The sequence below is a fragment of the Pungitius pungitius genome, chromosome 17, assembly GCF_949316345.1.
Source record: "Pungitius pungitius chromosome 17, fPunPun2.1, whole genome shotgun sequence".
NCBI classification, from domain to species: domain Eukaryota; kingdom Metazoa; phylum Chordata; class Actinopteri; order Perciformes; family Gasterosteidae; genus Pungitius; species Pungitius pungitius.
The window spans coordinates 17878342-17890572 of NC_084916.1; the positions used below are offsets into that span (position 1 = coordinate 17878342).

The window sequence follows — 12231 nt, forward strand, 5'->3', positions numbered from 1 at the left end:
GAAGCTCTCTGAGGAGTTAAAGAATGAGCACATTGTGTGCTAGTTTTATTGGCACTAGAGGGTCAAAGGTCAAAAGCAGAAATTATTTATTCAGTGAGGCAATGCATTTGATGATTTCAAAGGGAATTCTTTTTTTTATTTCACAAGCAGATAATGTTGCGCAAATTACTCAGGCATTAAAATCAAAAAAGTTAATGAAAATGAAACATACAATATTATGTATTAATAAAAAAACTCATTTATGAGTTAGACGCCTATCTTTAAGCACAATTATATCACATGTCATTTAGCTGAGGCTTTTTCCAAAGCGACTTACAATAAGTGCATTTCCACCATAGGGATACAATTAAAGACCAAAGTATGATTCCTCAAATGAAATATTTTAGTTCAAAATGAATTTCCCGACGTATTTACAGCAGATAAATGAATGAATGTTTTCTGTTCAATTTAAAGCTACTTAAATGAATGTCTTTTAGACAGATTACAGATGTACTTTAGTAATATGTGCAGATTTGGTTTGATTTAAGCAAAACGGGTGAAAACTTAAAACTGAAACTAAATGAAGGCACAGAGATTGAACAATATTTGGTGACATACCATTTGATTTGTAACTAATGGATTCAATGAATTATTCATTTTTGTTACATTTAAAGTGCCTTTCTTTGGGTTCCTTCTTTGATGTGTAAGGAAACATGAGGAGAACGTAGACGTTTCTTTAGGCTCCTTTTTGTTTTTTAACTTGGGAGGTGTCTCACGTGTTCTTTGCATCTGAAGTAAAATTATTCCTGAATTGTTCTCTTTGAGTTTGAGCTCCAGTTTTTCCTCAGAAGTTAAAACACAAAAGAACTAAAAGTTTGGCCAAATTTTGGGTCTCTGCATCTCCGCCTGACAAACGCTTTCCTCCGGGTTACCAGTCACCATGACGACGAGCTCAGCATAGTTGTGCCTCAGTCTAATCAGTCTTAGCTAAAGCTAAAACGTGACGATATCATTATTTATTAATTCGATCTTTATTTGTTAACTTACTAACCTCATAGCTTTAGCGTACTAATAGCATTTATGTCATTATATTTGTATCTTATTGCTGCACTATGTTGTCTGCCGTCAGGCACCAACCTCCAAGTCAGATTCCACTTATGTCCGACATATGATGCAATAAATGATTCCTGATTCCAACGCGACACGCGTAATGTGAATATTATATGATAGAGATCGTAATCTTATGGACCTAATTCTCCTCTCAGCCGAAGTGGTTAATTCGCTTTATTGGCGAGGGAGACGAGGGGCACAGCCGCTGCGTCCTTCTTAGGGTCTTCTTTAGGCGTCAACAGGTTTGCAGCCTCCGGGCCGCTCGAGATGGAGCCGTTGGAGCCACTCGAGGTGGAGCCGTTGGAGGTGGAGCCGCTCGAGGTGGAGCCGTTGGAGCCGGCGGCTGTGTGGAATAAATGTTTTAGCTCATACAGTGAGACATAAAAGGGCTCAATGCAGCTCAGCCATAAAAGCTCATGTAGTGTAATTATGCTGTTGGACGTCTTCATGTTAATAGTGGAAATACTGAAGTGGATTTTTCAGTGTCAACCATGTACAATGTAAAACAGCAGTAAAAGCCTCACACAAACATCACATATTCCTTAAAAAGCATTAAAGTAGTTACCGGTTTTCCTGAAAGGTGGAATTCCTGTAAACAAACACATGAACATAGAGTGAAATAATTTAACTTTAACCTGCCAACAAAATAAAGACACTGCACCTTTATAGAAGAATCTCAACTACGTGCTTGTTATAAATATATCAAATAGTGCATTATTATTATTATTATTATTACATAATAATGAATGTTATTGTGAAGAGTCAACTTTTAAAAAACAAAAAACATACATTTCACTCGAGTAGTTTTATATTGTACAAACCTTTTCTGTACAAGAAGAACAGAACTCCAGCCACCAAAAGAACGACAAGTAAACTCAGAACCGCTCCAATGATTAATCCGATTGAGTTTGGAGGGAGTCGTTCTAAAACAAAGAAAAGGTTCAACACGTTGTTCATTCACTTCAACAACAACATTTCTGTCCTTTTAATCACCTTCATTCAAATGTTCCTGCATTAAGATGTCTGCATTTTACATTCTGTTAGTATCAGACATCTTAATCTTAGAAGTTCAGATCAGAACAATAAGCTAAGCTAACGTTAGCATCAGATGTCTGGATCTGACATCTGAGGCTGATCATCCTGTTGCACTAAACCATGAAACAGCACAGAAGAAGAACAAGTGTTTTACCCCATTCCTCCTCCACGTACACCTGGGACTCCTCATGGATCACCTGACAGGTGTACAGAGACTCGTCAGTCTTCAGGATCTCCACAGAGTCTCTCCTCTGGAAGGTCCCGTCTCCGTTAGGCCGAGAGCCAGAAGACTCGACTCCGTCCTCTTTACTGAGGACGCGTCCGTTCCTTCTGACCAACAGCGTGATGTCTTTCGGGTAGAAGCCGGTGGCGAAGCAGGTCAAGACAGCGTGTGCGTCCTTTTTGGCGTTTGTGGCGAACAGGCGAACATTTGGTTTCTCTGCAGGGAGGAGGCGGGAGGTGAGGAGGACGAAACATTTTACAAATATAAAATATATATATATATATATATATATATATATATGTATATTTATGTTGTCTACATACTGGCTGTTTTGATCTGCTTCTCCTGATACTTCAGGAACTTCTCCATCCACTCCATGCACTCCTTCTCCAGGTAGCCTTTGGTGTACTCCTTCAGTACGGGGACGCCGTCCCACGTCCTCTTGGTCTGCTGCGCCTCCGTGGCCCCGGCCACCCACACGCCGTTGCTTTCATCAAAGGACAGGAAGTCCCTCCCATCGTAGCTGTACATGTCGATGCCGCTGGTGAACTTCATCGTGCCGTCGGGCTGCTTCTCGCCCTCACAGCCGTGCATCCACTGGAGAACGTGTTGGTCAGTGGCTGGGGGGGGGGGGGTGGGGGGGAGAAGGGGGCGGAGCAAACAGGAAACCATGAAGAAGAAGAAGGTGACGTACCAAGCAGCAGCAGCAGCAGTGTCAGCGATGTCCTTCTTACCCGTCTCATTCTGCTTCATGCGCTCCATGAGGATGCCGATGTTGACCTTGAACCACTGCTGCTTGCTCTGACGGGACTGTGTGCCTTTGGCCCAGTAGTCATCAGTTAGACGCTCCTTCATCCAGTGCTGCTTGGGGACCTTCTGCTGCTTGTCGCTGTCGAAGTAGTCGATCATCTGGCCGTCCAGCAGCCCCATGGCGGTGAACTCGTGGAGGCCCGGCAGGCCGACCGGCTTGTGAGAGAAGGCCGTGTAGATGTAGTTGAGGGAGTGTTTACCTACGAAGAGGAGAGATGATGTCATTATTTATTCATAATGGTCATCAACACGTCTACAAATACTGTTGAATCTTGGGATTCTTTTGACCCTCAGAAGGTTCCTAAAGAAGCAGCTAGTTGTGTGGTCACATAAGAGATGTGCTGAGGACGGATCAGACACAACCACACGCTTACTAAACCACTTCCTGTGGTGTGAAATACCTACGTGTGTGATGCTCATCTGGGTTTTATCTGGTACGCCACGTATGTCAAACTCCTCCTCCTGTACTACTCCTGTGCTCCACAAGCTGTAGTTCTTCACTAACCGGTTCCCTTCAGGGTTTATGGGATGGAGCCAAACATTTACAGGACCCGTTTTTCAAAGAACGAGGAAGCTGCGATTAAAGCAGCAGCCTCTCATTTCAACAGAGACTTACTTACTTTATAAGGGGAACTAATTACAGGCAGTGACAGTAAAAGTACACTATATACAAGAAAACATTCAATTATCTGACCAAATAATCGAACTGTGTAATGTTTGATTTTTTTGTTTACTTCTAAAAATAATCTGCTGGTGAGCTATTAAGTGTTACTTTGAGAAATACATTAAATACAACGTTACATTATCAGCAAGTGAATAAATGGTGAAGACGATCGTTGCGGTCCGGATATATTATGATTATTATTATTATTAGTATTATTTTTGGAGACGCACCACGTCCGGTGTTGAACTTTGACGCCATTTTCAGACACGCAGTCGAAATGAAGAAGGACTCGACGCTTCGTGTCTGTTGTTTGTTTCTTTGTTTCTTTGTAAGCATCGAACTCGACGGGAGAGACTCATATCAACAAGAAAAAAACCGCAAACGAATCAAAACAAATAATTAATTTAATTTAATTTAATTTGATTAAAACAGAAAACCGCGTCTCTTCTTCGTGTCTTTTTTACTTTCGTTTTCCACCGACTCACGCGGACGCGTCTAAAGTCTCAACTCACCGCCGAACACCGTCACCGTCACCTGCAGAAGGACGAGCACGGCGAGGGGCGACATGCCGCGGTCCAACCGGGACATCCTCACTGCTTCCACCGGGCAACGAAGCGACGGTTTACCGTGTTTTCTACTCGGTGTGAGCGCGCGACGCCTCTTCCGCGTTGCTGCTTGTTGTGCTGCTCGTGGTGCGTTCAGGTGCAGCTCGTTCACGAGCGACGTCAGACGAGACTCCGCCTTTCCGTGACTGCGACTCTTATCTTTTCAAATGAAACGACACTTAAAAAGCTCCTTACGTTGTGCTGTGAATAATATCACTGCGTGGAATTTAATTCACAGAAATTAAACGTAAAAACCTACTTTTCAAAGCAATAACTCAAACTGTGTCCAGTCAAGTTCCCGTGAACGTTGCACCTTCTGCGGGAGCATTTTTCTTCATTCATCAATACTCATAAAAGAATAAAAATGACTCTCTCTGTCATCCATTCCGCCCAAATGTGTTATGACGTGGGCTTTATTTGAGTTGAGGTAAATATGGTGTTTGGTGATAAATGAACCACATTAGCGTCGCGACAGGTCCGACGTTTCCTAAAAAAAAACACGAAACTCACGAAATCCGTGATTTCAAAGCCTGTTTACTGACGTCTGTCGTGTTCAATGAAGAGAGAGACAGGCAGACAGACATGCTTACTGTTCTACACTCACTAGTCCACTAGTTTAGTTTAATTTAATTATTGAAATGAAAGGTCTTAAGTTAAACTACATGAGATATATAGTGGTGTATTATTATTGTAATGCTTCTTATGCTTCAACTCTGTCAGAAAACACTACATTATTCAATTATTGTGTTACTATGTTTTATTTATTTATCAGTATTATTTTTTATTATTTTAATTTTCAACACACAAATGTCTTGTATCTGTATCACCAACAAGCTGATGAGATGGAACATGAACAGTGGCTCTCTGACGTCAGAGACGTCACTGAGTGCTCGGTTCACTTCAGGAAGGAGTTTATGGGATGGAGCCAAAGAATTAAATAAGCTGTTTTCAAGGTCAATGAACTCGGAAATATGTCTTCAAGACATTACAGGTGTCACGTTATTGTCATATTTGATTCAGTCGTCATATAAGAGACGCGTAAGATTTTCAAGCGTCCGTGAACGTATCACGTGTGTGTCATTACAAGTACTGTACAACTCTGAGTTACTTTAAGCGAGTCTGAACTTGTACTTCTACATCTTAAAAATAAAACGGATGATTTTCTACTTCACTTCATATATTTTGAAAAGTTATTTTTCATTTTAAGACTTTGTGTTGGGAGCACGTGATCACTATAACAGCATCAAAACCCTAATTAATCAGTCTGCACGTGCATCCAGCTTGTTTGCTGAGCGGTGGTTGTAAAGAAGCAGAAGAAGATAAGAAAAAGGAAGAATAAAGTGACGGAGAGACGCGCAGTGCCGCCCTGCATTATTACGCAGAAACCATCCAATCAGATAACGCGCAGCCGGTTGCTAGGTAGATTACACTGCAGCAGGTTGTCAGCCAGCACAGGAGGAGTCATACTGAAGTACATTTACTGATGTAGAACACACAAATGAAAATTAAGTACTTTATCGTTACTTTACTATTTGAATACTATTTAAGATACTTTGTATTTATACTCTGCTATATTTCTGAAGCATTAAAAACACACATTTTCTAATCTCAGGTGATAATACAGAAGAGACAAGAATCTTCAATAATATATTGTATTTGGTTGTACTTGGTAACATTGGACCACTAAGTCTCAAGGACAATTCTTTATTCATTTTAAACAAAGTAACACACATTTCTCCAAAATATCTACATTTATCTTCGTCTTCTTCCAGACGTTGGACTTTGGATTCCACAGAGAATCTTTGACATGAACTTTGTTGATGATTCTTTGAGGCAAACACAGAAGGAGAAGAAATATTTGACGTTGCAGAGTTCAATGAAGTGTACTTTTGAATTTGGATCTAAAGGACGTGTGGTGGACGTTTCCTTTAATTAATCAGATTAATGATCCACTGGGCAACTTTTCCAGCAACATCTGGTTGCCATTAATCAGCTGAAGACTTTGCCGCGTTGCCGCAGAACGCTGGTGAATAGAAAAGAAGCCCCTTGACCTCATCCCCCCCCCTCCTTATTAAAAGACCCCCCCTCATGGGTCCCTTAACCCGTCCACCCCCTGTTGGTCCATCTTTTCCTCCCGAAGCGGAAGGCGATGCCTCCTTTCTCCCGGCCGACGGCCTGGAGGCCTCCGGCGATGGAGGTCAGAGCCTCGTTCCTCTTGCCCCCGTCCTCGCCCCCCTCCTGATAGCTCACGCCCCCCAGGGAGAGGCCCACGGGGAAGGGGGACAGCGGCCGGCCCACCAGGTCTCCTCTGCGGGCCCTCAGCGTGGCCTCCTCCTCCTCCTCTTCCTCTTCTTCCCCAGGGCTGAGGAGGGCCAGCAGGGGGTCCAGACGCCACTCGGCCCCCCCGCCGGGCCGGACGAGCCAATCGTCCTCCAGCGCCACCTGCAGGTGCAGCAGGGCGGCGGGCGAGCGCGGGAAGGCCGTGGCGTTGGGGGGGAGGAGGCAGAGGACGGCGAGGAAGAGGAGGGTGAGCTTTGAAGCAGCGAGATGAAGAGTAGGTCTCATCTGGGAAGGAGAGGAAGAAGCGTTTATGTGGGATTACGTCGTCTCTGGAGGGATCGACGTCAACGTCCTTTGGCGCATTCACATTATAATAATAATAATAATACAATAATAATAATACTTTTCTGGCCTTTACAAAGTAAATCTAAGTAAGAGAAACACACATGTAAAAGAAATAGAAACACTGAAAAATAAAAATACAATAAAAAAATCAAACTGGCGAATGAGTCACATTGGAAGCTTCAGAGCAGAGGTCAAATAAATAATGTGAAGGACAAAAACTCGACAAAAGAGTTTCTGTGAAGAGCCACGTTTGAACCTTTTTACCCCAAAATGCAAATGGTTACAAACGACAAGGTCGATTTTTATTTGGTGTCTTTTTGTGACTCTCAAATCGAATTAAAAACATTGAGCAGCGCACAGAACAAAAAGTCTGATATCAAACAGAATCATCATCTTCCTGCCTTCGTCTCCACTCAGTCCTTTCAAAATAAACATAAAAATGGTCTTTCAAAGGTCAGTTTGGGATAAAGATCAAGAGAAACGTTGTCAGGTTGTTGAATGAAATCTAAACACGAACTCGTCTCTGAGGGGAGGAAGTGACTCACGAAGGAAACAAATAATCCTCCAACACGTAAAATAAAAAAACTAAAACTTTACTAATGTATTTATAATAATACAAACCAATAATAATGAATAAATAATTTTCTTTAAACAAATTAAGACGTCCTGGCTGTTTGAAACACACAAATTCTGCAAGAAACATTTAATAAAAGTGTAAAATAAGAAAATGTAGTAACATAATAATCATTATTATCAACCAAAACAACAGAGAATAATAATAATTATTGATTTCATTATTTTGCCTGTTGATTAAGAACAGCAGCGTTTTAAAAACATTTAAAGCCAAATTGTTGCTGAACACAAACATTCTGCCTTTAACGAACCTCTAAAGCAAAAAGGAATAAGTCCCATTTCTCACCTTGAGTCGCTCCACCTTTGCTGTATCTGACCTGAGGTCCGTCCCCTCTTTAAACCCCTTGGACCAGGCCGCCGGCTCCTGATTGGTCCACGGGCCCCGTGACGCACGCAGGTCCCGTGACCTTCATTCCTGCGGCCGGGAAACGTGGAGATCCACTTCAGCCGGCGTGATGAATGCTGCTTGATTGGGGGACACATGACCGGTCCATTGAGGGGGGGGGGGCTCCTTTGTCCACCGTGAAGGTCGTCTCCCCGCGAGGACGCGACAGCACCGGAAGGAATGCGAGCAAATCAAACGCCGACTCGTCTTCACCAATTAGAGGACGCGGGCGTTAAAGCGTTTTGTTTGAGAAAAAGTTGCAACAAAAGTAACTACAGACCACGCAATGATTAGATCGATGAGCTACAAACCAATCAATGATTAGATCGGTGAGCTACAGACCAATCAATGATTAGATCGATGAGCTACAGACCAATCAATGATTAGATCGGTGAGCTACAGACCAATCAATGATTAGATCGGTGAGCTACAGACCAATCAATGATTAGATCGGTGAGCTACAGACCAATCAATGATTAGATCGGTGAGCTACAGACCAATCAATGATTAGATCGGTGAGCTACAGACCAATCAATGATTAGATCGGTGAGCTACAGACCAATCAATGATTAGATTGGTGAGCTACAGACCAATCAACCAATCAATGATTAGATCGGTGAGCTACAGACCAATCAATGATTAGATCGGTGAGCTACAGACCAATCAATGATTAGATCGGTGAGCTACAGACCAATCAATGATTAGATCGGTGAGCTACAGACCAATCAATGATTAGATTGGTGAGCTACAGACCAATCAACCAATCAATGATTAGATCGGTGAGCTACAGACCAATCAATGATTAGATCGGTGAGCTACAGACCAATCAATGATTAGATCGGTGAGCTACAGACCAATCAATGATTAGATCGGTGAGCTACAGACCAATCAATGATTAGATCGGTGAGCTACAGACCAATCAATGATTAGATCGGTGAGCTACAGACCAATCAATGATTAGATCGGTGAGCTACAGACCAATCAATGATTAGATCGGTGAGCTACAGACCAATCAATGATTAGATCGGTGAGCTACAGACCAATCAATGATTAGATCGGTGAGCTACAGACCAATCAATGATTAGATCGGTGAGCTACAGACCAATCAATGATTAGATCGGTGAGCTACAGACCAATCAATGATTAGATCGGTGAGCTACAGACCAATCAATGATTAGATCGGTGAGCTACAGACCAATCAATGATTAGATCGGTGAGCTACAGACCAATCAATGATTAGATCGATGAAGGTCCGGCTCCTTTGTGAGGAAATGGCTTCAAAGGGCTGTAATTATTCTAATGATCTGAATGAATATCATTAGATGTGTGGAGTATATTTACGTTCACCATGTTGCCTTCACATGATTCACAGGAAGCGATGCAGCGTGCATTCATTGATGATGATGATGATGGATGGTTGTTGATTGATGAGCTTGATTCAGTGATTATTGATCAGGAAAAAACTAAAACAAATCCTACTTGTTTCACATTGAATGCGTTTAACTAAAATCTTCCCGAGCAGTAATGTGGTCTAAACGAACAACGAGGATCTGCTTCTCCCTCTGCTCCTCTTCCTCCGGCCTCGGGAAAGTCCTCGTAGGCCTCCAGGGAGGACATGCACCCCGGTGCATTGTGGGAATTGTAGTCCGGGAAGAAGGTGGCGTTCTGCAGCGGATGCTCGCCGAGCGGCGCCGTCAGCAGGGAGAGCTGCAGGTGGTCGATGGTGCTCGCCGAGGAGAAGGCCTGCGATTGGTCCGGTGGGGAGAGGGGCGGGGACTCGGTCGCCACGGTTACGCCCCCGGGGGGAGCTGAAGGCGAGTTGGCCTGAGGCTCGTCCGTGGTGACGGAGCGTCTCAGTTTGGCTCGAGCGTTTTGAAACCACACCTGAGGGAGAGTGTGTGTTAACGAGTTAGAAGAAGAACAAACGCAACTCCTCCTCGTCCAGATGAGGTCACTTCCTGAGGAAGCAACATGGCGTCCGTACCTGCAGGACTCTCTTGGGGAGGCCGGTCTTGTGTGCCAGGCAGGTCCAGTCCTTCCCGTCCGGGTTGTGCTTCTGGGCGAAGTAGGACTCCAGCGCTCTGAGCTGCTCGCTGCGGAAACACGTCCTGATCCGCTTCGTCCGGCGGTGGCTCCGCCCACACGCCTCCCTGTCATCCAATCGGGGCTCAGGACTGCTGACTGACTCCTCCCCTTCTCCTGAGACCGGATTCAGAGCTGTTTCACACACACAGGTTTGTTCAATGGATCAATGATGTTTGATGGTACGACAGGTGTGTTTCTCAGGCACTTGTCACCTGTGATTTTAATTTAAACCAAATATCATTATTACAATGACATTTACACAAAGTCGATCTGCCTCCTCTCGGAGCGGACTGGAGACACACAAACACGCACCTTCTCTCAGGTCGGGGTTGGGCTGGAGGTCACGTGACCCCGGGACTCCCCCGTCGTCGCCATGGTAATGGGACTGACAGTAGAGGTTGTGGCCCTGGAGGCTGTACAGGTTCCCTGGTGTCAGTGTCACATCACACTCCTGGAGAAACATCTCATCATCAGGAAAATGGGTCAAAATGGCAACGTGTCGCACACATGTTGTAAATGTTTCTCATGACCTGGCAGGAGAAGCAGTGAGGGTGAAAGGTCAGCTCCCCGGACCTCATGACCAAAGCGGAGGCTGGGATTGGCTGGAAGCAGCGCGCGCAATGACCGCCCCCGAACATCCTGAAGTAAAGGGGGAGGAGCCAGAGAGAGTCAGGTCAGCAGACATCGGCGGGCGCGGCGGCGGGGGCAGCGGCGGGGGCGTGCTGACCTGCAGTAGTCCTGCTGGCAGTAGATGCTCCCGTCCCTCCAGAACAGAGACGCGTGCGTCTGCAGCTCGCAGCGGCAGCGGCTGCAGCGCAGGCAGGCGCCGTGCCACACGCCGCCGGCAGCCAATAGGAAGAAGCGGTCGCACACCTGCTCGCCGCAGCCGGCGCACGTCATTGGCTCCCGGATGGAGGCGGGAGTCTGGGACAGATTTGGGATGGTTTCATTGGATGAGTTTTATTAGCCAATAAGGATCGAGGCGTGTTACACAGGAAGTGATCACAAAGGAGAAGGTTTGGATGAATTATTACCCATCAGTCAGAGAGCAGAACTTTTACTGCAGTTTCTTTTAATATTTAAGATTAAATAAACACATCCTGCCTCTTTAAATAGTCTGTGTTATTAATCCAGATCATTTCTGATCACACCTTCATCAAAGTGCACAATCCATACTTATATATATACAGTATGTTCTCAGTACTTTACCTCCTCCCCCGCTGTCATGGTCACGTGGTCTGCAGCCGCACCGTCCCGCGGCCCCGGCGGGCCCCCACCGCTAAGCCCCGCCCCCTCCGCATCGTCACCAAGGTCACTGCCGCACAGCAGCTGCTCGAGGGCGCGCTCGTCTGGTGACGTCATGATTGTCCTGAGAAGGTTGTAATCAAAGTCCTCTTTAGAGCAGATAATGTCCCGTTAATAAACAACAACAACAAAGTGTTTCTGTAATTCTGCTCTTTTTTCAGATCACATCATCAAGTCAAATTAGACCAGTTTTATCACATGCTTAAAAAGAGAGAAAATAACCTTATTACGTTATTTAATTTAATTAAATATTTTCTTGATAAGCTTTTATTTTTGTACCCTTTATTTTATTGTCTGACTGCCTTTAATTGTATTAAAGTCCCCTTAAGGAGTGTTTCCTCTGCTTTGTGTCACACACAAACCGAGTGCTGCACAATTCAAATCAAACAAGAAGCTTAATTATGTCACATAAAAATAAACATCCTTCATCCTGGGTCCTTTAAAGGAATATACTGTGAAATGAAAGTGCATATTCTCAATAAACCATTTAAAAAATAAAATAATGCCAAAGTGTATTGTTTTCATGTGAGTCCTTGTCTCCTTACCTGGTTCCCACTGAGCGTGCTCCGTCCCAACAAGGTCTCACCTGTGGCTCCTTTAAGGTCCTGATCCTCAGGAACACTCGACCACCTGAGCCCTCCCCCCCCCCCCCCGTCCCCCCCCCCCCCCGTCCCTCCCCCCGTCCTGTGGTTTGAGGATCAGTTTCCACTCCTCCCTGGAAGCGCTGACCTGAGATCTGCCCCCCTCCCCCTCCCCCCCCTCGTTCTCGACC

General features: G+C 44.7%; 2 protein-coding genes across 2 annotated transcripts; both read right to left on the bottom strand.

Moving 5' to 3' along the window:
* Positions 1-9: 9 nt before the first annotated feature.
* On the bottom strand, positions 10-4532 carry LOC119218972 (BOLA class I histocompatibility antigen, alpha chain BL3-6-like). The gene is made up of 7 exons (XM_037473794.2): positions 4334-4532; positions 3082-3357; positions 2671-2967; positions 2279-2563; positions 1911-2012; positions 1655-1678; positions 10-1432 (listed from the first exon to the last, which is right to left on the bottom strand). Exons 1-7 carry the CDS (start codon positions 4407-4409, stop codon positions 1254-1256), a joined length of 1239 nt encoding a protein of 412 aa, XP_037329691.2. The 5' UTR covers positions 4410-4532; the 3' UTR covers positions 10-1253.
* Positions 4533-6066: 1534 nt separating this feature from the next.
* On the bottom strand, positions 6067-8339 carry qrfp (pyroglutamylated RFamide peptide). The gene is made up of 2 exons (XM_037473907.2): positions 7971-8339; positions 6067-6991 (listed from the first exon to the last, which is right to left on the bottom strand). The coding sequence occupies exon 2, from the start codon at positions 6989-6991 to the stop codon at positions 6524-6526; it is 468 nt and encodes a 155-aa protein (XP_037329804.2). The 5' UTR covers positions 7971-8339; the 3' UTR covers positions 6067-6523.
* Between the last annotated feature and the right edge of the window lie 3892 nt (positions 8340-12231).